The 27,002-nt window shown below is 39.7% G+C and overlaps 1 protein-coding gene across 2 annotated transcripts in view; it reads right to left on the reverse strand.

Moving 5' to 3' along the window:
* Positions 1-27,002, reverse strand: part of LOC149247548 (SNF7 family protein) — a 207,602-nt gene that overhangs the window by 9,746 nt on the left and 170,854 nt on the right. For both annotated transcript variants that reach the window (XM_089458248.1, XM_089458247.1), the window contains 4 exons: positions 26,128-26,310; positions 25,841-25,971; positions 25,230-25,398; positions 24,932-25,061 (listed from right to left, as the gene is read on the reverse strand). In XM_089458248.1, coding sequence (XP_089314374.1) covers positions 24,932-25,061; positions 25,230-25,398; positions 25,841-25,971; positions 26,128-26,310 — 613 coding nt within the window. The remainder of the gene's footprint in view (positions 1-24,931; positions 25,062-25,229; positions 25,399-25,840; positions 25,972-26,127; positions 26,311-27,002) is intronic.

Here is a 27,002-nt window from a genome sequence, read left to right on the forward strand (position 1 = left end):
TAATTATTTATTGTATTTTCCTATAGTTTTAGGAGAGAATGAGAATTATTGTAAATAGGAGAAGGTTCGAGAGTATTTTGGAAGAGTTGAGAGATTTGAGGGTTAGTTAGATCTTATCTAGAGATAAGGGATTAGGTGAGAGTTTTTATGGATCATGAGAGATATTTTGGGAGTTAGTTTAGGATCTAGAACCTACTTTGGGTTCAGATCCACTTGTATAAATCTAGGTGAGCCCATGAGGCATGTAAGGTGTAAGTGAAGTACAGTGAGGAATGAGAGGCCAATGAGTAGGCCATGAATTCTCTTGTAAATATTTTATTTATTATTAATTATTTCTGAATATTTATGTGGATACATATTGTGTGGATTTTAGAATTATGTTGTGTGTGTTAATTTTTAAGTTGTAGGCCCTATGGTTAGTTTGCAACATCAGATGCTTTGCACATGATGGGAGTCCATGGCTCTCAATGTTTCACATGGGGGTGTCAATATGATCCTCTAGTAGACTTGGGCCCCAATTAAGTTGCCCAGCCCATGATGAAACCACCTACCAATCACATATAATGTCCAATGCTACATCCTCACCATTAGGTGCAATAATCCATTAGTGCATCTAAGTGAGCCAAGCTTTTCAATCAAGGCCACATTGAGACTTCATATGGGGCTTCCCATCCAAAATTGGGGCTTCGATCTCAAAGTAGTGTTACCTCCCTAGTTAGGAGTGGTTAATAAACGACCTTATTAGGTGTTCCCAACCCCTAAGGGGAACAATAAGTCCTTGCTACATCCTTCAATTGATATTGGCATATGAAAGATGATGAAATGGATGGGGTCATAGGGGTCTCAAGGCCAAATGACATGGGTACCGTTACCGCTCAATTTAACAGGCGTCCTAGGAGGGGTTCCTAAGGGACTACTACTAGATCAAGTGGCAAACATGGGACAAGGACCCACTATCATCTCAGTCGATGTCACCTGCTCTTTACAAACTTTCACAGATGGGGGGAGTATCAGTATGAGGGAAATCACTATGAATGATAAGTTAATGATGAGATGGATAGTGATTTCAAGAGCCCATTCGCTAGAGAGGCTCAAATGATAGGCTTTGCTTGCTTTAGAAGCAATGTGTGGGGCTCTCCACGAAAAGCTCAAAGGTGGTCTTACACCTAAGGATTAGAGATATTTCATGATAAGGGATGCCCTAGACCTAAGCTCCTTTTATAAACAAGGTTTCTAAGTGGCCTTGGGAGATAAGGATGATAGAGATGTGGGACCACAAAAAACCGAAGGAACCCAAACAAGATCTAGGGTTTAGGGTGTAATCTTCAACCAAGAATCTAGGTCAAGAAAGGGGGAAGAAAGAAAGAGTTTGAATGATTTATTCCACCGAATACTTGTGCCAAAACCCTCACGAAAGCCAGCACACAGAGACGTTCAAGATAAGCCTCAAAGTTAGAGCTAGAGCTTGTGATTCCTTGAAAATGAACTGTGGGAATTGCATGAAACCTAGTGAATCATTAGAGGAGGCACCAGCGTAGAAGTCTATCCAAGTGGATTTGGAAAATGATCCCTCTAATGAATTTCGCAGGAAGCCCTACTTGGGTCGTCTCGGGTCGTCTAGAAAATTTGTTTCAGTAGCAACAGTAGTTTGTAGTGCAGGGAGAGTTGGCAGAGGCAGTGCGAGCAACAACACAGATATAGAAATTGAGAGGGAGTTGTAGTATGGATGCAGTGTTGACTGTCGGCAGCAGTACAATTGCAGCAGTAGCACAATAGTTGTTGGACAACATGTCATACATCAACAGCGCAGAGGATGATGCTTCAGAGTCAGAGCAGTATGCAATAGTGTATATTGCTAAAGCACATTCCTCGTTAAGAGGGAGTGTTGATTTGGGGTAGCATCGGATGTGCTCTAGGCCTCAAAATTTGCAAGGAGGCTTTGACACATTCACTCTTGAATACCCATAAATCGTTTTGGGAAATTCCACCCGGAGACAGTTTCATTAAAATACTTAATTATTTTTAACGGGACCCTGAGTCTAAACTTAGGAAATTAAAATAATTAATGGGTATTAATCTAAACTGTGGGTGAAACTTCTAGAAGAAGGCAGAGATCAAGTCAATATGATCCTAGCCATTGATTAGAATCTAATCTGGGTCGTTGATTGATCAACGAGAGGATTATAAGAGGAAGCTTAATGGGCACTTGGAGAACACACCAAAGGCAAATACTCAGTTACCCGAGTACGATAGATTTTCTCACTGGTCGAAGTTCAGCAAGAGAAAATAGAATCAAAGGGAGAGTTGCAAGTGAGAAAATAAGAGAGGGCATTAGCATCCTTCGAGAGTGTAAGGCAACAAGACACAGAGCAGGAACAGGGTGACGCAGAAAGAGGTAGCGCAAAGGCAAATTGACGCAGAGCCTGCGTGGGTAGCTAGACGCTGGGTCAGTGTGATAAGTTTGACGCAGAGGGACGTAGAAGGATTCTAGGGAGGAGTACTTCACTTGGATCAAAAATTTGTCAAGAAGCGTCTGTAAAATTTCTCACTCCTGTTTTGTTGGTTGTAATTTGTACATGAGAATTTGTTGAAGAATAATAAAGAAACCCTCATCTGTTGCACCGGTTTTCCCACATTGGTTTTTTTCGGGGACGATTGTCCAAAAATAACTGTCATTGTAAATGTATTTGTGTCAGTATTTTCCTTTCATTTACATTCTACAATATTTTAATTGTGAAGGCTGCAGTAGAATATATTTTGATATTTGTTGTAAGAACACTGTGAATAACTTATTTCTGAGATAATAAGTAGAAGAAATAATATTAATCACTGCAATAGGATTTCTATTTAGAAATTTTCACAATGAAGACCGAACCTAGTTACACTTTTCAACACTCCCTCTTAACTAGGGAGGTATTCATAATGGTATTTGGCCATTCTTAATCTGAAGTATTCTCATAAGAAGAATCAAATTGGTAACCCATCTGTTTAGCATCATATCAACTAGCATTGTCACATAGCAAGGCCTTGACTAACAGCTCTATCTCTCCATAAGATCATAGCACAATGTTGACGAGACCAATGATGTATAGACACCCTCAACATTGTCTCTCTCAAAACATACTACACCCGAGTTCTCAGAGTGTGTTCCACTAGGGCTATTCTTATCTTGAATTCCCAGTCCTCAAAGAATATCGGTGCTCTACGACTACTCTTATCTTTGATGTCCTAACTCATCCTCAAAGAGTATCAGATGTCAAATGTTTACCCAATCCTCCATTATGTCTTCCCAAGTGAAGACAAGAATGATGTGTCTATCTCTCCCTCTTAATTAGGGAGGACATATCTATTCCAATAAAGGAATGTACTCATTCCTACAGAAGGAATGTACCTAAGCTCCCTCTTGGCTTAAGAATTTCTAAGTTTCTTCCAAGTAAGAAACTTGTTTCCAAGCTCCCTCTTGGCTTAGGAATTTCCAAGTTTCTTCCAAGTAAGAAACTTGTTTCCAAACTGCCTCTTAATTAGGGACCTACAACAGCTCCTCAAGTGGAGATGATGGAACAACGAATTGCTTGAGGAACTCCTCGCAATGTCATGAACTTCTTTTCGTTATCTAGGAGTCTTCATGTTTGGGACTTCTACATAGGGCATCAACCATCCATCACTTTCATCCATGAGTCAGCCATGTCATCATCAGAAAGTGATCCATCAGTGCAGATCTAGCCTTCCTCCATGCCATGCTGCTTTCTTCATGCCATGTTTACTTAAAGATCTTTCGTCCTACTACATGTGCATCAATGGTGGAAGACATCCATAGATCTTCCCTCAGTAGCCCTACATAAACCCATCCAGATATTTGTTCAAAAATAAAGGAATGAACATTAAAATCAACATTACCTTTGTGATGGTCTTTCATCATGACATCGTCTAGTTTGCATTACCATCCTTCATACAAATCGACACATGTCCAAAAGATATATGTTGTCAAGGGTCTCTTTATTTTTCAAACTCCATCAGAGTCTTCATATCTTCCATGGAGATATCCTAGTTAAATCTCCTTGGTCTTTCGAATGTTGATTGCCTTTGCCATGGTTGCATATTCCCCGATCTCTTCCTTCCTTTCTTCACACATTTCATTCCCAAGAGCTTCCAATCAGAGTTCCTCAATTGTAGTCAACCACCTCATACTTCAAATGAGAACATATTATGTTGATTTCATCTAGTGAACGTGTGATCCATGCATTCTTGCATCCCTTTGAGGGAAGAGATCCTTTCTTTTGATCATGCTGTTAAGATAGAGCATTGGTTCATGATATCTACAACCATATGACATGACTTCCACAATATCAATGTAAGCACACACACCTAATTTTTCCTTTGGGCCATCCAAACTTCCTGCAGTAGCTTCCTTGATTGAAAGAGCTCCAATCCCTTCATATGCTTCACTTTTATATAATCATACCATCATCCCATGAGTTCCACAAGTTTGTAATTCTTGATGAAACACTTGCTTCCCCTCATGATCGGTGAACCTTTCAATGAAGATTCCATCAGAGAATCTTGAGGATCCAAAGTATCCCCATCAGCAGATGTTTCCTTTTGACAGATGTATGATGAACCTTGAACTAGATGACCTTGCCACTTATGTTTCCAATGAGATTCCCAAGAGCTATATCCTTTCATCTTTCATGCTTCTCTATGATGATGTCCCGAGCTCTTGCTTTCAATGCTTTTATGATGTCTTGATGCATCCCATTTCGTGAATTATGATAGCCATATCTTACAACAGAAGACTAAGGAACTTGAAAAGAACTTAGTTGAGGAAGACTATCTCAATAGTGGAGATCTATTACTTCCTCCTTGGATTTCTTCTTTTCAACTTCCTCTACTTCCTCGGTGATGTGGGCTTCTTCTTTTCCTCTTTTGTTATTGTCCTTCTTGAGCTTAGAATAATCTATCCTATAGTGCCCATATTCTTGACACCCATAGCATTGTATTTTAGCCATGTTCTTCTTATTTTTCTGAGGACAAACTTTCCAAATTTTCCTTTTATTTTTGTCATTGCAGCATACGTTTGATTTTGCTCACCTGCTCCCACATCAAATTTGACCTTTAGTCTAGATTCTTTACTCTTGCACAGTGACCATAGTAGCTTATTTCTTCCCATAAATACTTGAAGTAAAGTTACCCCACTCCTATGGTAGTGCATTTAATACAATTGTAGTCATTTCTCTATCAGACATGACTTCTCTCCAATCTTGTAGTTGATCCCGGATTTCAGATATCCTCATAAAGTATGAGGCTATTCCATCTTCCCTTGACATCTTCAACTTGTAGAGTTCTTTCCTTAATGAGATGACTTCTCCAGCAATACTTACGGAATACAACTCTACCAGTTTGTCATAGATTGCATTTGAAGTTTCAAGTTTGGATACATATGGGATGAGGGGATCCTTGATGGATTCTATGAAAATACTTTGAGCCCTAACTTCCCCTTTTATATACTTGGCAAGAGTTTGAACATCTTCCTTTCTTGGTTTAGTGATAGAACCTTTGACATTTTCCATAACCTCATTTTCAATGAGATTCAAATTTGTTCCTTTCTTCCATGCAAGATAGTTTGAAGCCCCAACCAATTTGTTGCTTTCCTTGCAAAAAGACATTTTGACACATTCATATGTGGAAATAAATTTACTTACTTGATAGGATGCTCCTTCTCCTTGCTGCTTCCTTAATGTTGATGATGATATAGAGAATAGAAAAATTCTCCTTAATGAAGATAGTTTTCTTCAATAATGATCCTTGATCTCACAAAGAGGGAGATCCCTTTTGATGGTGAAGTCTTGTTGATGAAGATCAATGATGACTTCTTGATGATGTCTTCAATGGTAGGAATCTTGTTTCAACGAGAGAGAGATCGCCTTAGAGTCTTGATGACAACGCCTTTTGATCTAGCTTCCTTTGAATGAATAGTCTTCAAGATACTTCAACTTCAAAATGATATTTGCTTTGATGCCTTCCTTGAGATTTGATCCTTGAGTGTCCCTTGATAAGATGCCCTTCCTTGACTTAGTCACCTTAGCTCTGATCCCATGTTGAGAAATCTAGGGCATCAAGTATTAGGTGATTTCTCTTCTTAGATAATTGCTTGTGAATGCTTTTTACTTCTTAGATTAGGATCTTCTTTTACTTATGTTATTATAGTGTTCTTCTTCATCAAACAGCTACCAATGCATAAACATAAAGAGACAAGAGACACAGAATGTAGGCTATCAGCCAGAACCAAAACCTCTCCCACTTGAGAGGAAAACCCGCACAAATTCTTCTTATAGAGACTTCAATTAACGAATACCAAGACCAAGACCCTTAACCTATTTGCCACTCCAAGACCAAGACACAAATCCTCCTTGATGAGATTCTTCCTGCAATGATCAAATCTCTGCTTACGGCTACTCTTTAGAATTTTGGTCCCTTGGTTCAGTACTGCACTCTTTGGTTCTAGTTCAAAAACCCTTAGCACATGAGCTTGACCAACTTTGACCTTATATCTTCTTCGCTCTAGGAGACTTTTTCTTGCCACTTCAGCTTTGTCTTTCACCCGAAATCCTCCCTCACTATGACTGTTATAACTCGACCTTCTTTCTGCAATACATAGGTCTACAATCTCGCACGTGTGTAGGTAAATTGGCCCAAAAACAGTCCCAAAACAGCACTAGAGACTTCGTTGCTCCTTTCCTTCTTACTCGGCGATTATTAGGCTCACTTGATGACCTTCGCATTTCTTGCTAGCTTCAGATCTTCACTGAATTACATCACTAAATTTTTGATCTGCACTGGAATCCGAATAGCCATATTTATAGTTGTTTCCTATCATAATCATGTGAAAATTTCTGAATCTAACAAACCAGAAATCCTACTACAGAAAATTGATTTACATCACCTGCTTGTATTCTTCATTTAACAAGTTATTTTCAAAAATATTCGGAAAATATTAATGCAAATACACTGCAGCCTACACCCATATACAAATCAAGTACTAAAAAATAAATGAGACAACCATGCAAAGGACACACTTATTTTTGGACTAAACGTCCCCGAAAAAACCCAATGCGGGAAAACCAGTGTAGCAGCTCTGAGAGTTTTCTATTATTAAGCAGAAGTTCTGAATACAAATGTTGGTTGCCCTCCCAGCAAACCATTGATAGAGAAATACAATGACGGCGAACCTGAGTGAGTTTTACTTCACTTCACCCAGTAGAATCTGGTTGATCCGACAACAAATCTGGTTGGCCCCGGCTACAACTGTGTTGCCCCTTCGCAGTAACTGTGAGTGCGTGCGTGGAGCTCTCTGAGGCTCTGCGTCAGCTCTACTGCCCACTGCGTCAGCATTCCCAGCTGATCTGGCAGCTCCCCGATTTTCTGCGTGGAAGGCAGTTCTTCCTCTGCGCTGGCCCTCCTGGCTCTATGTCAAGGTTGTGGTGGGCCCAGACTGGCCCAACGTTAGCTCTCCCAGCTACTGCACTGCCTCCATAAGTTTATCTCCACCTATTTTTCTGTATTCCCGAACTATCACTACCCCTCAGCTGCAAGATCTCCCCAATCGATTTCTGTCCTAAGAACTTCTCACCTCAAAAAATTGATTTCCTTAATCTCTCTATGTGTCTTCTCCAACAGACCCCAAGCCTCCATTTATACTTTTCCTGTTGAGATATCATCGGTCGAGATTAAGTCTCTAATCAACGGCTAAGATTAAATTAGACTTGATCCTTGTCTCTTAGAAGCTTCTCACTCATATTTTCATTAATACCAATTAATATTTTTCCTATGTTTAGACTTAGGAACCCCATTAAAAATATAATTATTTTCATAAAATACAATCCGGGTGGACTTTTCACCAAACAATTTCTAGGTCATGGAGATCTCATGTGTTCTAGCCCCTCCACAAAATTTCGAAGCTAGAGCACATCTGATGCTACCCAAAAATCAACACTCCCTCTTAGTGAGAAATGTGCTCTAGCAATACTTCCCGATAGATGTATCACACTAATCCACGACATCGGTCCTCTGCATTGACATCGGTCCTCTGCGTTGCTGATGCTCGACCTGCTACCCCTCATCCACTGTGTTGCTGCAATCTGTATTGTTGCCCCATGACACTTCTACATCTGTACTGCAACTCCCTCTCAATATGATGCATCATGTTGCCCATAGCACTGCCACTGCCACTGCAAAATAATGCACTGCAACTTGGTTGCTGAGAAGTAAGCAACTAAAAGGCCACCCAAATGCTAACATGTTGGTCAGTTTGGATACCCCATGATGTTGAAGCTACCTCTGCTGCTAATTTGTGCTGAACCTTTGATGCTACTGTGCCGTTGTTGTATCTGCTTTGTGCCTCCCGCACTGCTCAACACTCTATTGTGCTGCTTCAGACTTTGGCAATCTAGCTCTACCACTGTCGCTCCATCATCTCGTCATTCTGCTACTGACTCCCATCATTCTGCTACTGTCATTAAGGGCTCCTGTAGCCGTATGTGATCCAAGAGTTTGGGCACCTCAAGGATCTTGCCCCCTATAGTCCTCCCGCCTATAGCTCAATATCGCCCCACCTCTTCTCTAGAGGTGCATGAGCACTCATGATGTAATCAATATCATCGCCCTCTTTGTCAGCATGCGCTGGAGTAGCCTTTGAGTCAGACTTCTCTTCCTTGCCCTTCTTCCGAGGGCACTGTGTGGCAAAATGACCCATTTCTCCACATCTGAAGCATCTGACTTTGGATATGTCATTTTTCTCTCTTCTGCAACCCTTGTTGTCCTGTTGATGCAAGAATTGCATCCTCCTCTTCCTCCTTCTTGACTCGGATCCCTTTATTGTTGCTTTCCACCTTGGTCAATCGTCTAATCTCTTCTTGTCGAAGAGCTACCCACATCTCCTCCCAACTGGGAAGAGAAGCCCTGCCCAAGATGCTTTGGACAAAGGTTTCCCAGTCTTCAGTGACTGCATTCAGGGCAGTCCTGACCATAAATTCAGGATCTGGTGTAGCCCCTACGGAAGTTAGCTAGTCACGGATCCCTTGCAACCTGAGAAGGAAGGGATTGATTTCTTCTCCCTTCTGCATCTGAAACTGTCTCAGCTAACTCTCAAGCAACATCTTCTGCTGAACGAAAGTTCCCTCGTACAATGTGGTCAAGGCCTCCCACATTTCCCTTGCTGTGTCCTTCTCAGCAATATGTGGGATCACATGATCCTTGACCCCGTCCAAGATCATGCACTTTGGTTTAGCTTGAGCCTCCTCATACTTCTTGAGAGGATCAGCATCAACCGAAACAGCGACTGTCTTCAAAGCATAATCCTTGATGCATTTTTAGCTAAAACTGTCAGGACCCTGGCCTTCCAGATGACGAAGTTGGATGCTCCATCCAACCTGTCCTGATCCCTTAGTCCGTTAACTGCCATCTTTGCTCAAATGAATGTCAAATTTGTTCTCTTCTCCCTCTTTCGTTGCTGCCCCAAAAAAACTCGAATTTGGATTTCTTTGGCGCTAGAAATCCTCTAAGGAACAAGCTCCCTCTGAATTTCGATTTCATTCACAGAAATCCTTTTGCCAGCTATTGTCGAAGCACCCTTCTCTGATCTCTCTTTGTTGTCGCTCAGCACTAGATCTAGATTTCTAAGCAAGAAATCTTTTGAGGAACTTATTCCCTCTACTTTGCTTCTGCGCCACTAGGTACTATTCTGCACCAACAGAATTAGCACCCCACCAGCAACTCCAGATGAAGTCTGTGCTGAACCTCTAGCCCCGGCAACCAGAAAAACGAGACTCAACAGTCTTTGCGTTGGACCTGTAACCACTGTGTTGCCCTCTACAGCAACAGCATCACTCAATCAGGCTCTGCGTGAGCCTCCCTTGGTGACTGTGTCACCCCTCCTCTGCTCTCTCGAGCAGAAACTGTGTTGTCTCTCGGGACAATTGTCTTCAGCAAAGATCTTCCTCTGTCCTTTCATCGATGGCTTTAGTCCTCCTTGATCTACAATTGCTCTGATACCATGTGAAAAATTATGAATCTAACAAACCAGAAATCCTATTGTAGAAAATTGATTTACATCACCTACTTGTATTCTTCATTTAACAAGTTATTTTCAGAAATATTCAGAAAATATTAATGCAAATACATTGCAGCCTACACCAATATACATATCAAGCACTGAAAAATAAATGAGACAACCATGCAAAGGACACACTTATTTTTGGACTAAACGTCCCCGGAAAAACCCAATGCGGGAAGTCCAGTGTAGCAGCTCTGAGGGTTTGCTATTATTAAGCAGAAGTTTTGAATACAAATGTTGGTTGCCCTCCTGGCAAACCAGTGACAGAGAAATACAATGGCGAAGAACCTGAGTGAGTTTTACTTCACTTCACCAGACAGAATTCCGCTGATCCAGCAACGAATTTGGATGGCCCCAGCTACAACTGCACTGCCCCTTCGCAGTAACTACGTGGGCCTACGTGGAGATCTCTAAGGTTCTGCATCAGCACTACTGCCTATTGCATCAACTTTCCCGGCTGTTTCGGCAGTTCCCCAGCTTTCTGCGTGGAAGGCAGCCCTTCCTTTGCGCTGGCCATCCTGGCTCAAATGCCATCACCTTGAGTATATCAAATGCCATACTCAATAGTGTCGAACAAATATCTCAACACATGCTTAGTTGTTGTCCAATGCACTCTCTTCGGTTTTACCATGAACTAATTGAGAGAGTTTATTGCATAGGAGATGTCTAGCTTGGTGTTGACTACACACATGACAGATTCAATCAACTACCTATATAAGGTGGGGTCTACATCCTTCTCCCCATATGTATCTCCCTTTCTCCAATTCGTGATCATGGGTGTAGACATGGCTATGCAATCCCCCATCTTGAATCTCCTTATGATGCAGTATTTCCCCTGTCCAAAGAAAATCTACCCATCTATCGGCCACACGCCCATGCCTAGAGAGTAGTACATTAACCCCAAATCCTTCATCTCGAACTCTACTGCAAGATCCCTCTTGCACTCCTCTATGAGCCCCAGTGAACCTATCAAAAACAAATCGTCCACATACAAAACAAGAATGAGAACCTCACCCCCAAGCACCAAGTAATGGAGGTCCACGTCCCTCTCACTCTTCATGAAGCCCATGCCCTGCAAGTATCTGTTAATAAGCTCATACCACTCCCCAAGAGCCTGCTTTAGCCCGTACAAATCTCTCTTTAGCCTGCATAGTGGGTTTCTCTGTTGTGTGCTACAAAGCCCTTTGGTTGCTCAAAGTACACTTCCTCCCCCAGCTCACCATTTAGGAATGTCATCTTGACATCCATCTGATGGATCTGCCATCCCATCAGTGTTGCTAATGAGATCACGACCCTGATAAAAGTATACTTGGCCACAAGAGTGAATGTCTCCTCATAGTTTATTCCCTCCTTCTAAGAGAACCCTTGGCCACGAACCTTGCCTTGTATTTCTCAATGCTGCCATCTGCACCATGTTTGATCTTATAGATCCAGTGTGATCCAATCACCACTCTATCAATCGGTCTAGGTACTACCTCCATTTTGCATGATTGAGTTGTACTCCTCAACCATCGCATCTCCCCACACTTGTTGTGCGGCCTCTTGATAGCTATAAGGCTCACTATATACCAACTAACTGACCACCACCATGTAGCCAATTTACCTCTCTGGTTGTCTTTGTTGCTTGTTGCCCATCTTAGGAGCTCCCACAAACTCCTGAGCATCCCTGAGTGTCTATTGAACCTCACGATTCATCTTACCAACTATACAAGATGGTATATCCACCTCTATGTCCCCCTGATGCATCTCCTTGATCTGTTGCTCCATACTCTGTGAAGTATCAAGAGCACTTGTACCTCAGCTAGTGCTCGTATTGGTCACTATACTCATGCTCTGTTGTCCCGAATCCTGCTGCTTAACTTTAGGAGCTTTTGTTGGGTGCTCACTCTGATCATCAGCTACAAGAAAATCTTTGGACTTCTTGTTGCCTCGCTTGCACACCTAGGTTTATGTGGGAAAAATCCTCAACCCCACAAGGTGTGACTTGGTGGCAAACTAAGAGATGGGGTTGTCACCTATTCCCAACTCTCTCTGTTAAAGCTCTCTCCTAGATAAAGCTAAGGGGGATGGTCCCTAAAAAAGGTTGATTAAAGGAAATTTGAGCTTCTAGGAGACTAAAATGAATGAAGAGCTTATCACAATCAATTTGATTCCACAATATGAACAAGTAATGAAATATATATGAGCAACATTCAATGATTCATTCAAAAATACAATCATAGACCGGTGCTTAAACAAATAATTCCTCAAATAAATAATATGTACTTGCTCAAATAGAAATTTCCAAGATGACAAACAATCCTGCAAAAGGAATAAAAGTTAGAGCAATAAATGAAATATCACTTGCAAGATGGAAATATTGTACTTTTAAATAAATGCTCAAGTAAAAAGAGAATATCATCCCATAATCATGAGTTAAACATCAAGTACATAAGATATCAACTTAGAAAATAAAATAAATATTGCAAAATGAAAAATCCACACTACGTGCAAAATAAGGAGTATTATTTAAAAGATAGACAATGCTTGCAAATGAGATTCAAAAGATCCAAAAAATATTATTTGCAAAATGTAAATAGATGTTGCACTTGCTAAAAGAAGTACTCAATAACAAGAGATTATTACATCAGAAAATAATGAGGTTATCCATCATGACAAATATATGAAACCAGTAAATTTGCAAGTACATTTAGAGTGTGCTTTAAGGTGAGTAAATTAGAATGATGTGTGATCTATCTAATATGGAATGCAACTATCTTGGTAAATTTTAAGTTACATGTCTATCTAGATGTAACATTTCTCTCAATTGTTTTGAAACAAGTCTCTAGTGTGAGTTGTTGAGGAACATCGAAGAAAAGACAGCTGAAGTTGTATTAATGATACCTCCCCGGGAATATCCAACCACCCGATGCCTCTTGCGCAGCAAAGACTATGGCTTTGACGATTACAAGGTCACCATGCTAACCAAAAATGAGGGTATGTTCCTCAAGTTGGGCGAGAGAGGGCCCTAAAAAGTCTTTCAACCAAGCTTATGCTTGGAGGTAAATTAATTAAATATGTAAATTAACACTAAGGGTGCCTAAATGAGATGCATGTGAACATTAGTGTTTCCAAAGGTGTAATGAGAGAAAATATTCAAGTAAATGTCACCAATTGTTTTCAATGGAAATGAAATGTGAGATAATTAGCTTGATGTAAAACCAGAAGTTCCAAAATATGTCTCTCGCAATAAAGTAAATTTGCCCCAAATAAAATGCCACAAGAGATATTTCAAGGAATAACCATCAACGACCAAAATGCCATATGAACATGGATTGATTAAAGTATTGAAGCAATATTCTCATGAACTTGTAGAGAAAATTAGGATAGTTTAAATTTTCCAGAATAGAATACTTGTTTGCTCAAATCAAAACTTGCATACACTGTAAATGGACTGCACAAGCAAATGGAAATGGCAAAATATAAACTAAAATAAACCATGTGCTAGAATAAGAAGATTATGAGTGCTATGTTAATCATGCATGAAATGAAATTAGCAAGTGAGATTAGAGCAACTAACTAAAAAACTAGTCAATCCACAAATAAAGTTTCTCCCTCTAAATGGAGAGAAGGGATACCATGGGAAAGATTCCCAAGCTCCCACAAAAAGAAATCACTCTTTTATTAGTTTAGTTACAAGGAGATGAGAGCTCTTAAAGGCCTCAACCCTAAGTTGCACGAAACGGGGAAACGGGTACGAGTTTCCGAAACAGGCACGGGTACGAAACGTGACCCCCCCCCCCCCAAAATTTGGAAACAGGGAAACACTATATATATATATATATATTAAGACATTTAAGAAATATGTGCAATCATAAAGCATATATGATACATTCTAATTTATTACATTATGATTAAATTGTCAATTGTCAATGCATAAACTATAAGTCTCTAAATTTACATCACATTTACTCATGAATAATCACATAATGAAAATAGCAATATCCAAAATCAGCCACGAGAAATTTCTAATTTCTTGTCTCGTGCTTGATTGGGAGTCTCCTCCTACATAGTTGAACGACCTTAGTGTTCTTGATTAAATACAAGTTCCATACCCTAGTATCCTACATGCTCTTAATTATTGGGAGTCTCCCTTGCATAGAGGGCTTGGTTCTCTTGATTAAATACAAGTTCCATACCCTAGTACATAACAAAATCCAATGGAAACATTGCAATCCCCCCAATCTTGAAATCCTAAAAAACAGATAAGTCTGCTGGATTTTGAGTGAGATCTAAAATTCTACGTCTCCATATGAAATCCAATGAGGGCGGATGTCGCTTTTACTTTAAGAATTTAACATTACCATGAACTACATATCAACACAAGGGCCACAGGCTTGAACATTAGGCTGCCCCACTCAAAAAAATCCTCTTTTTTATAACTTGAGAGGCATCCAAAAGATATTTTAGTCACCCAATAAAAAATTAGAAGCGAAAAAATTAAAAAAAAATACAAGAAAAAGTCAAGTTAGAAGAGAAAACTCCGTCATACGACCTGGAAACACGTTTCCGACCGTACTGGCCACATTTCCTCCTCGAGAAACGAGCCAGTACAGCCGGAAACGCGTTTCCAAGCCATACGGTACGAGTTTCCTCGTTTCCGTTTCGTTTCCGGCCGGAAACGGACCCTTCTCCAACGTTTCCTGCGACTTAGCCTCAACCAAGCTCAAGGGAAATCTTTATAATGAAAACCTTAGGCAAAGAACTTTTCCTTGACAAGTCATTTTATACAAATGAGGCCAAAGAAATGTTGGCATTATGATGCATGTGTTGTACTTGATGGCAACCCTCTCATAGAAGAACATCTCACTTACATATAACTAGATGAATCTAAAGATGTGGCTAACTGCATGGGATGCAGGACAGCTCAAAGGAATAAGAAGATCAAGTTCTAAGTGTGACAAGTTAGCTTTGCCATCAAGTCCAAAGGGAGAGATTGTTGGCATTATGAGACAAGTGTTGTCCTTGATGGCAAATCACACAGATGACAAATCATAGTGCAGAAGGTTAGCAGCAAGGAACTGATGAGCAGAAGGTTAGCAGCAAGGAATTGATGATCAGACTACAAGTATGAATAGAAAATACATATACACAGGTTCATTGTGACCAAGCCGCGTATACAAGCGGGTTATACGTTACAAAGGCGCGTATGCGTATACACGCACTTTCATGCAAGGAAAAGCACGTATATGTTGGAGAACTTACTTTTGGTCCGTGGTAGTTAGTCCTCGGTATTTGAACCTATGGTTTTGGACCATGGTGTCTCGTCAGAAGTGTTGATCCCAAGTATTGGGCCCATGGTATTGATTTATTATGGTTTTGGACCGTGGTATTGAGCAAGGCCTAAGACTATAAAAGGAGAAGAAGATCATTAGGCAAATGTATTGAAAAAGTCTTGAATATCTGAAGAAGTATGAGATCCAGTATGCAGGTTATGGGTTGATGATGCATTGCTTAATCTGAGCCAAGGAGGGATCTCACCAGTTGATGGAGAACAAGATCTAAGGATAGATCGAGATCAAATGGTTTGAAATAAACTGTCTCTATGATTGATTATGTTTATACTAGATCTATATACTGACGCATGTAATGATCTGAACTGGGTATATCTTAAGTTTGAAATTGCTGCAAGTCATGTTTGAATATTTATAGATCTGTACGCGGGTTGGCTTTGGTGTAAGCACGTATGTACGCAGGTTTGGTTCATTGTAGTAGCGTATACCATTTGAGCTATGATGTCTGAAGTTACAGGTGGTTCTGACTGTTGATGAGTTCTGATGACAGTTTATTGGTGTCAGTATTCTGCATATCTTGGTTGGATGATTGTGTATTGATGGATGAGAACTAATATGGATCAAGATCATAATGACTCATATTTATGTGATCTGATGGACTAGATCTGGGTGCTAACACATATATTATCCTTGTATATGTAATGATCTGGTTATGTCTGAAGTCAGGAAGTGCAGCGAAGTTATGAATAAGTAATTAATGACATATACGCTGGTTCACCTTGATGAAGTTGCATACACATGCAGGTTCAGCACTTCCAAGTAGCGTATGCACTCTGATGCATGATTTTGATGATACAGTTGGTTCTGATTGTTATTGCAGAGTTCTATGTCTGCTCTGTGTTCTGGTGACTGTGTTGTTGACAGGGTTTCAGTGTTTCAGTGATTCAGAAATTGATGATGCTAGTAGTGATTGTTTTGAGCTTCAATGATAGTTATGGGTCCAGTATGAAAATTTGATGAAACGTGGCCTTCAGATTATAGTGTTGTGCTTCAGGAGTATCCAGTCTGAAAATGTATGAAACATGGTACCCGGAGGAGAGAAGATTGTAGGCCGGCGCCTACGTACTAGTATCTTAGCTAGTACAAGAGCAAAGGGGGTTGGAGCTCCCTTCCAGGAGAGTCTGGAGAACGAGAGAAGGTTGTAGCCTTCTGCAGGTTGTAGCCTGCGTGCTGGTAAAGGACTGCACCAGTACATTGTAAAAGAAGTTTCTTAATAAAGGAAGATAGAAACGAATTGCAGCAGGTGGTTTTCACCCACATTGGGTTTCCACCTTATATCATGGTGTTCATGTGTGTTGCTTATGTGTGTTGATCTATCTGTTTTACTGCTACTGTTGACTGTTAATATGGCTAATAATGTTCTGATGCATCCATTGAAGATCACATAACTGAATCATGAGTTTAATGGTTATACGCTAGTTGCAATAGACACAGTCGCGTATATACGCGGGTATACTTAACTGAAGTAGCGTATATAAATCTGAGTATGGAATGAAAAAGTATTATTGATTAGATAATATTGATTCACCCCCCCTCTCAGTATTATTTCCAACAAGAAAGGCCTTGAAATCTGAAAATTTGGAGCCTCGCTTTACATATAAAAATCAGATTTGAAGAGCAGAGAAATTTGCACAAAGCGAAAAAGGCTAGGCCTCCTTAAGCCCACAACCTAGATAGAAAGTGTTGCCCTCAAAGAGAATTCGGCTTTGCCAAAATGGAGCCTCAAATGCTCACAACCTCCTTGAACACTAGCTTTGAAATGAGAGCCCAAGGTCCTACAAACAACTTGTTAAAAATTTCAAACAATAAATCCCGCAAGTTGCAACAAGAACAAGTTAGAGAGGTTTGCAAGATAAACCAAATATTAGCTATGAAACTAATCAAGAAAATTGCAAAAGTATATGTACAATATAGTCTACAAAGGCTAAGCTAAAGAATATGAGAGAACTCTATTCTTTGCTTAGCTATCATTCAAGCTCTTAAGTAGCAAATAAACATTTACAAGCACAACAATTTGAAGTAAAGAATTATACTGAAAGAAATATGCTTGAAATATGAGCTAAGGCCACAAGTCCCTGCAAGATAAATTGAAAGATGAAGCTTTGAGAATTAACAAATGTGATTTCTCCTTCGAGTATGTCAAGAATGGGGTGGTTCCTCTGAGAACTTCCCCTTCATGCTTGAAGTTTGATCCAAAGGAAGACTTCCTACACAACTTCACATAGACAAATTAGATCCATATGGGCTTAATCACATGTAATGATGAAAAAAATTTAGAGATAGATTGGACATCTACTAAAACATTCTCTATCTAGAGCAAGTAAAAAAAACCTTATGCTAATGTAAGATAGCTATCCATCAACACAACTTGAAAAGCATAATGGAAATAACAGCATAATGAAATGAGTAGAAAGAAGAAAGCAAGAATATCAATATATTACCATACACGATGAGAATAACACCTCAAAAGTAACCCCAAAGTCTTTTGTATTAATTGGAAACAAGTATACAATCCAGCATAGTCTCCTTAAGCCCTGTTACCACTCAAACTAGCAGGAGATCTAAAGGGGTTCCTAAGAGGGCAACTGCTAGGTTAAGAGCAACTGTGGAGGCTTAGCCCACTGTCACCACAGCAAAGTCTCCCTGTTTTTTACGGACTTTCACTGATGGAAGGAGTCCAGGTACTGTAGGGATTCACTTGTAAAGTATATGTCAATGGATAGGTGAGAAGTGACCATGAAAACCCTTTCCCAAGGATGGAGTGAAGAATGGAGCTTGATTGCTCTTTCAGGAAGGGACTTGATCCACCAGGGATAAGGGGTGACGATTGGAGGGTTGAGGCAGAAAGGATAGGCTTATGAACAAGTTTCTCAATCCCTATAATCCTTGGGAAACTTGGATTCCCAAATGGTCCTTGACGAATAGTCTTTAATGAGAAGTGGGACCACACGGGACCAAGTGGACCCAGCCCAGGTTCGGGGATAGGATGTAGCAACCAATGGTGTTCCTATCCTAGACAAGGTGAGGGGAAAGAACCAAACAAGAATACCTTCTTCAAAAGGTTGAATTGATCCTATTGAGGTCTAGCCTTGGCGATGCCTAGGCACAATTCGATTCTAGAGCTAGGGCTTGAGATTCCTGGAGATTCCACAGTTAGAATTGCCTCAAATTTGGAGGAGAGGGAGGGGACCCACCATCACAATAGCCTATAGCAAATCGAATTTTTTCCTTGGGTCAATTCTCGGAAAATTGATGCCCTAGGTGACCTAATGGGGCTAGACTTGAGGAAAAAGGGGAAAATGGTTAAAAGAGGGTTGAAATGATCACCCTTTTTGAGAGATCAATGCCTAGTTCACTTGGGGATATGGAGTCAAGGATAATGATGAGTAAGAACTTGGTTTCTTGATCAAGGAGGCCCAGAAAGTCAACTTCGTCCAAAGCTGAGAGAGAAAAAAAAAGTGACCTTCAAGCATCTATACTTCAAAGCAAATGATGCAAGCTTCTCAAGATAAATAAATCTCTAGGACATTTCATTCATATAACATTGGCCCATACTTTAAATTAGCCAAAACTTGCTCAATTCCACATTTCGATAATGCAGTAACTAGCCCTAATTTTAGCAGTATGGAGCAACAAGAGTAATAACATCAAAATTTACTTACAACGTTATAGAGTATATCCAACTAGCATTTCATTTGCTCAATAAAGCTCCAAGACAAGAGAAATAGCCCAAATCCATACATCAAAATTCATCCATCTCCAAAAATATCCACCAAGGAAAAAGTGTGAAAATTCTCTATGACTAGAGAGATCCCAAGTCAAGTGATGATACAAATGAATGTATCTAACATCAATATATAGCCTCCTAAGGAGTTTGAATTAGCATATGGGCCCCTAATGATAAAATAATGTGCAAATAATAACCCCTAATGGTGACAAGCCCACCATACTAGCTCATAATGTAAAAACAAGACTCACAAGAATAATGTATGCATGTCATAGGGCCCTCTAAATGCTCAATAACATCCTGAAGTGCCATATTGAGGAATAAATTCCTCGGAATATGATGGACAAGGGGGTGGCCCCTTGTTCTCCAAGTAGTAGACCTGTGGTGCTCTCAGTGGGTCTGAGGGCACATCAATGACCCCATGGGTCTCCATATGAATCGGAGATGTCTGTAGATCCTCTGCAATGGTCCAGGTGGTGGAATGAATGTTTCCATGACATCGTACAAGTGTTGGGACACCTGCCAAGAGTGTGGGGCTCTTGTGGGGGCCTGTTGGGCATAGTGTACCAATCATGTCACCATCGTCCCAAAAGTGGATCGCTAGCAATCTCTGAACATCCATGAAGATCTATGGAATGTTGTATGCTATTGTGAAGACCCATGGCTCTCTATGCACACCCTACATGTGCCAATGTGGACCTTTGGGGGTCAAGATCCCATATAGGGAAGCCAAACCCAAATGGAAACCACCTACAATCTTGCATAAGATCCAATGTGTCCCCTAGGCTTCCAGTACAATCAGTCATTAGAATAATCAGGTAAAGGAGCTTACAAACCATGGATAACAAAGTGGGCACTTCATAATGGCATGCCCTTCCGTAGTGGGCTTTGGCATGTGCTAATGTCTCCAAACTCCAAAGGGGGTTAGCCAAGTACCTTATTAGGTGGTTTCAGCCCTTAGAGGGGATAGTATGTCCAAGGTACACCCTTCAAATGGGGTGCAAAGTGAGAAATAGACGAGATGGAATAGGGAATGAGAGAGTCAACCCTGGGCCACATAATGGGGCATCGAGGTAGCTAGATAAGGGGAAGCCCACACCTGGGTATATAATGTATAAGAGGGAGTAGTCGTGGTACATGAGGTGCCCCAGCCTTGATTTTTCCACCCTTCTTTATATGCTTTTTGTCTTTTATGAATTTTTTTTAATTAACTGCTCGGGGCTCAAAGGACAAGAGCATGATGTGTATAATATAGCAGTGATTACCCCTTTTGAGGTAGGGTGGTTCATTGCCCTCTAGGGGTTCCTGAATGATAGAGGCTCATCAAGGGCCTTTGGAACCAAGGAGATGGCCAATGATTGGGGTAGAGCTCATGTAATGGCTTTTGCCCACGTGCTAATTATTTTTGTCCTAGCCATCTTTTGCATTTTGTGGTACAATTTCCTGTTAAATGTGGCCATTTGTGCTTTTCACTTTTTCTTTTAATTAATTCAACTTTCGAAGCATCATTCTAGGCCTGACGTAAGGTGGGGCAAGGGGACAGGGAGGCTAGCCCTATGTGGATCCAGAATGGGAATGTGGACCCAGGGGGAGAAAAGATGAACGAGGGGGATAGTGGGTGGAAAGGGAGTGATATGTTTGGATAAAGGAGCGGGACAACACATCCAAAATCGGGGTTTCCCAAGTAGTACCACCCTAGAACCAAATAATCAATGAAGGAGATCCCACGGGACTAAGATCCAAGGGTAACAACCAAAAGAGATCAAGGGGACAGAGCACAAACTAAGCCCACTCTTTCCGCCAAATCCCCCCATCAATCCATACCCAGAAGTATCCATGATAAGTAAACCCAATACTCAATTACCAAATGACAAGACATACCTTTAGATTCGGGAGGCCCACCTTCAAACATACGATCAATACAGGTGGGTGAGGGACCACATGGTTGGCTCAGGTGGTAGAGAAATGGCACAATGAGCTAGTAGGAGGCATCAAGGGGTTGTTGGCTGTCGGTTGAGGCTCATCATGGAGAAAAATTTCTCCTAGGGATATCACCCACGAAGTGGTGGGTAACAAGCCCAATAGCTCGTATCAAGATTACATAATGAGAGCCGAAGGCTCATATCAATAGGAAAATGGGAGATAATCCCAAGAGAAAATCAAGTGACAAGTGGAATGATGGTGAAGATCCCAAGACCAAGTCTAATTCCAAGTGGTGAGAGCCCAGCCAAGTGTGAGAACCAAGCATCTGAAAAATTCCATGCCCATGCGTACTCCCTCAAGCGACAACATATCACAGAGTCAAGTAGTACGAGTTGGTTGAGCTGCCATGTGTGCACATTAGTAGGTATTAAGGGAGACAAACTCCCAACGAATCCTCAACCATCAAACAAAGGAGTGACACCTCTGAAAAAGAGCCAACAATTTGCCAGCAGACGACATGTAAGATTGTTCTGAAGAACCTCGTAGAAGCTGCTAACAGGGGTTGTAGCAATCTGCTACGTACAAGTGTGAAGCATTGGTAGAGGAGTAGAGACAAGACCCCCCAATTTTCTCAAAAAAATCTCATCAAACTTATGGGTTGATATTCCTTTGTTGTTGCGTGGAAACCGTGTTGGCTGTGTTGACCATTCATTAAGCATGTGTGTATTTATCCTTTGTTGGTTGATTTATGCGTAGACTATAGTGAGGTGGGGTCCTCACTTTATTAAGGCTTAAGCTTTATATAACATGCCTTGCACTTTAATTCCACCATTATTTAAATTATATTAACTTTTGAAACTCAAACATTTCGTTGCTTCATGAACTTCAATGTTGGACCATTTGACTTGGTTAATTGGCATTTTGACTTTGACTTGTTGTACCTTGTGTGGTGGACCGCACATGGCCGCCACATCATCTTTTGCTTCTCCACATAATTTCCATGTCAAAATTTGACTTATTTTGACTTTGGAAAAATTTATAAATTTTTCGGATTATTCAGTTTTTTTTTAATTTTTTCTCAGTTTTACCACTAACATTACAAAAATGTGGCTTTTGAGAGGTTATAAGTCGTTATTTGACACTCAAAGTGGGCCCCAGGATAATGTTGAGGTTTTGAGGATGAATTTCGAGTAGTCGCATGCCCTACACATTTCCCAAGGCCACTTATTCACATCATTACATAGAAATTAATTTAAAAATCTCGTTTTGCGAGAAATTTTTAATTATTCCCTGACCTAGCATGCTAATTAATTAAATACATGACCTAGCATGGTAATATACATTGACTCTAGACGCTAAGATGCATTAGGGGCTCAACCTTCAAGTCGTCACCCCAGAGTTGGGGTATGCAATGAGTGAAAAAACCTAGAAAATTATTCGCCACTAAAACGCAGGAATAATTAACCAAGTAAAAAAACACTCCAAGGTGTACTCACTTGTTGATTGAGTACCAACACCCTGGGCCTATTACATGGCCTTATTCATCATGCTAGTGACATTTTACAATATCCCCGTAGGGTTACGAAATCTAAGGACTGAATGAAGAAAGAGAGAAGGAAAGGAGCTTAGAAGCCCTGATGAAATCTGGAACTTTGAAAGTGCATGAATGCTTCTGACATATCCTTGGGCATGGAGTCTTCAAAAAAAAATTACGTGCAACTTTAGTGGTCAACAAGACCTCCTATATGCCTTGTCCTCTAGAAATTTGACATCTCTCCTAACTATAATCCTCCTGGCCCCTACAATAAAAATTTGATATGCCTTAGAGGTCTCGCTACACCCCACGAAATATCCCCTCTCTGCAGCCTGATCTAGCTTCGAACGTCTATCTCCTAGAATGTGACAATACGTTAGCCTGCCAAACCTCTGAAATGACTAATATATGACCTCTTCCCTGTAAATGCATCCTCGGGTGTCATCTTGCCTAGTGCTTTATGTGGAACCCATTCAAAGATGTAACTATGGTCGATCTTCATGATTAATAAATTCATTATATTTACTATCATGCTCTTTGTCATGCTAAGAGTTATTTATTTTTCAAGCATGCGTTTCATGCTCAAGTCAAATTTTACTTATTTCAAGCATGAAAATTAATCCACTGTGTTCCTTAGCCTCATAGACACCATCTAAGACTAGAACACCTGTCTGAGCTACATAAACTAACACTTCATCAGAGACATGATCCAGAGAGCTGTTGTGAGATTGCAGTACATTTCCACATGGCAGAAGGTAGCAGATATTCTCACCAAGCCCCTAGTGAAGGGGAAGTTTGTGTTCTACAGGGACAAGCTAGGGGTGGTGGGGAATCCCTTCTTTGGTAGGAGGGAGTGTTGAATTTTGAAACTTAGGAAGGTCTTCCACATAGGCTTGGTGTCTTAACATGTGGAAGTGAAGTCCTCTTTAAGTGGTTGCTCAAGAGGAGAAACTAATATAGTCTCCTTCCTAAGTTTTAACTTAGGAAAAGTAAATAGATTAATTATTTGATTAATGTAAACTTTGGGCTAATATTTTTTGTAAGGATAAATGATTAATTATTTAAGTGACTTAGATCTAATTTCCATTGTTGATCAAAGAAATCTAGGATTTAATACTAGCCTTCAATCACTTTGGAGATTAAGGATATGGTCAATAGAGAATTATAAAAGCAGCGTAAGGGAGAGGATGAAGACATGATACAAGTGAGAGATTCAAAAAGAGATTTTATGAATAATTCGCAAGAGTAATATTGCATGCTTTTGTGCGAGATTCACAGGGGCTGAGGAAGAAGGAAAAAGACAGCAAGAGAATTTTCTGTCATTGAATAAATTAGCAAATACGCACACGAGTGAGACAGCCAGTGATATTTTTTGTGAATGCACAGGAGCTTGAGGAGGCCGAGAGGATTGCTAATTTTGCTAGAAGAATTTATCTCACATTTTGTTGTAATTTCCTTGTAAATTCTGAAGGCCATTTTCACTGGTTAGGAAGCCCATGATTACTCTCAGAAATTAAATGATGAGAGGTTGGAGTGTTATTTTTTGTTGCTATCATGTTTGATTTTTCTGGGTTACTTTTAGAAAAAATTTCCACTGTTATTTGCTACATGCCAGAGAATTTTCTGTTTGTAGTTCTCATATTTTATTTACTGCAAGAAAACCAAAAAAAGAACCATTTACTCAGTGAAAGGTAAAATAACTGCATCAGACATTATATCTGAAACTGACATTTGGAAAATTGACAATTTTTCTACTATCTGTGTTACTGTGAATCTGCAATAGTGTATACATAATTCTGATAACTCGTAAATCTCGAAACTTTTATTTTATGTATCTTGACATGATTTTGCTTGTTTGGGCAGTTACAAGCAATAGAAAATGACAATCTTGCATATATGCTCCTAAATGTTTGTATTTCCATTATTGTGCATAAATTTATATGTTTTAAATTAAATCTTGAAAATTTTCCTCTTATTAGTTTCTCCAAGTCAATAACAAGTTTTGCAGCTAAGTCTGAGACAACTCCAAATTCAGAGGCTGGCAATATCCAAATGTGATTATGCAGCATGCAACTTTGATCAAAAGCAATGGAAAAGTACACAAAATAGATATGTCACTCAAACAAAAACAGCTTACATGAGACAGAATCATTATCATGTACATGAACTTTTGATACAAACTTGACTTAAAACATCATTAGTTCATGTTATATGATCCCAACTATGGCAGTGTGCAACTAGTAAATTGCATTCAATAATAGTAGCTAAATTAACCACAAAGTGAATGGCTATGGCAGTAAACTTACCCAAGGAATCTTCTATCAGTTTTTGTGAAGCTATAGTCTCATCAAGATCCTGTAAACACGCATGGACTTCTTCAACACCAATTCCATTTTCCTTTATTAATCGTGCCCCCAACTGAATAGCTTCACTAACCTGAGAAATATGATCATAACCAAAGCTTTAGCAAGCTCTCTAGACAATATCATTTCCAAAACTCAACGTTGATACAGTAAGTTGACAAATCAATTGAATGCCTCTCTCTTATCAAATAAAAAATCTACATAAGAAAATTTAAAGAATTATCCAGTTTATGGCTTTTACCTTCTTTGTTGATTCAGCATCGGAAATCATCCCAAGGACGACTTCTACTTTATACATTAATCCTGTGCATTTTTCTTTGCCATCTAATCCTATCTTCAGGTACCGCACATGTCTGAGAGCAGTTTGCTTGTCTCCAACCTTATTTGCTATTAATGCCAGACTTTTTGACCTATGCGATATTTGCCATCCATAAGATGAAAATCAGTTTATCTTTACAATAATTGCACTCTAGGCACCCCATTCTATCTTTAAAGTTTAAAGCCATCGTATATATGCTTTCAGTGACTGTAAATTAAATAGTTTGTTTCAGACATTCCAATTACAAATAAGATCTTCTGCTTTTGGGAATAGCATTGACAAACTAAGTGGATTGATCAGACTCATTAGTATCTAACATTGTGAAATAGCAGGTAAAACAACTATATATATATATCTATATGAACTCGAGCTCCCTGTAGTTGTCTAATAATTAATTTAATCTGACTCTGGTTCCTAACAGCAGTCTCAAAGAATTGTGCAGTGTTCCTAGCCCTTAGGAGCAAAGTGAATATTGGAACTTCCATTTTTTTACCACTATTAATGATGACAAAGGCCAAAGATGTGGCTATTACTTCTCACAGCGCCTATCAATGACCTCAAGCTGTTTTTGAAGACTATCCAATGTCCAATGCAGATACAGCATATTGTAATCCAGCTGTGAAACATTTGTTACGGGAACTGGCAGCAAAGATATTTTTACACCCTGCGATGCAAAACCAAAGTAAGGTACTCAATGTAACATGAACAAAGGCAGCTAAAAAAATTGTCATGATGAGATTTTCTCACTATCTTTAATTTTATTTGCATTTTGATCCAATCACAGTTTGTCAATATTATAGTAAGAAGCAAGTGTGTATACCTCAATATGCTCATCTTTTTCAATTCGAAGGTATTGAGCTCTTCTGCAGTTTATAAAATAGCTCATAACCACATCAGCTTCTTCAAACCCTCCACAAAGGCTTTCAAATCTTCCCCTGGTGATGACACAATAAGAAGACCAGTTGTTTTGTGCTAAAGAATTCACGATTTGAGCAGCTCGTTCCTGCAAGAACTCCAAAACAAATGCCTATAATTAAGCATTTGAACCACCATATCCCCCATGCTTGCAATAACGTTTTATGAAGTAAATTATCTTGAATGGGATTTCTCGAGGGTTCATGAAAGCATAGAACAAGAAAACACAGTTGACATATGCAGTGTTACAAGGGGTTAGATCGAAGTGTCTACAGATGCAACACAGGTGAATGAATACAGCAGTATTCCTTTCTAAACGAATAGGTCATGAGGACAGAGGTGCAGAAGAAACAGTTGCAGAGGGTAGAAGAACCCGTGCAACACTGCATGTGGGCATTTGAATTGTTTCCCCAAAGAAAAGCAGAACTTGTGAAAATGTGTTGATTGAAAGAAATGTACTTGAAATTTACATAAACATCTATATGGCTTCATTTTAGTGTTCATAACAAATATTTGGCTGTTATAATATACAGCCACAAAATTATCCTGAAATTTCAAAAAAGTCAGTACATTTTGGATTTTGTCGGTCACATACTAATACAATTTATTAGTTCTTCATGTCAGAAAGGTCAACTGCAACAAGGCAAGTCTATATATATATAGCTTTTTGACTTTTATTACATATCATATGATAATGTCAATCCCAAACATCAGTTTTTAATATTACTGTTAAACTCATTTATTACATTATTTCAAATTTTGTTTCGTCTCAATATTATG

Source organism: Pinus tabuliformis, chromosome 7 (genome assembly GCF_031772625.1).
Source record: "Pinus tabuliformis cultivar Carrire ecotype Pingquan chromosome 7, CPIR1, whole genome shotgun sequence".
NCBI lineage: Eukaryota > Viridiplantae > Streptophyta > Pinopsida > Pinales > Pinaceae > Pinus > Pinus tabuliformis.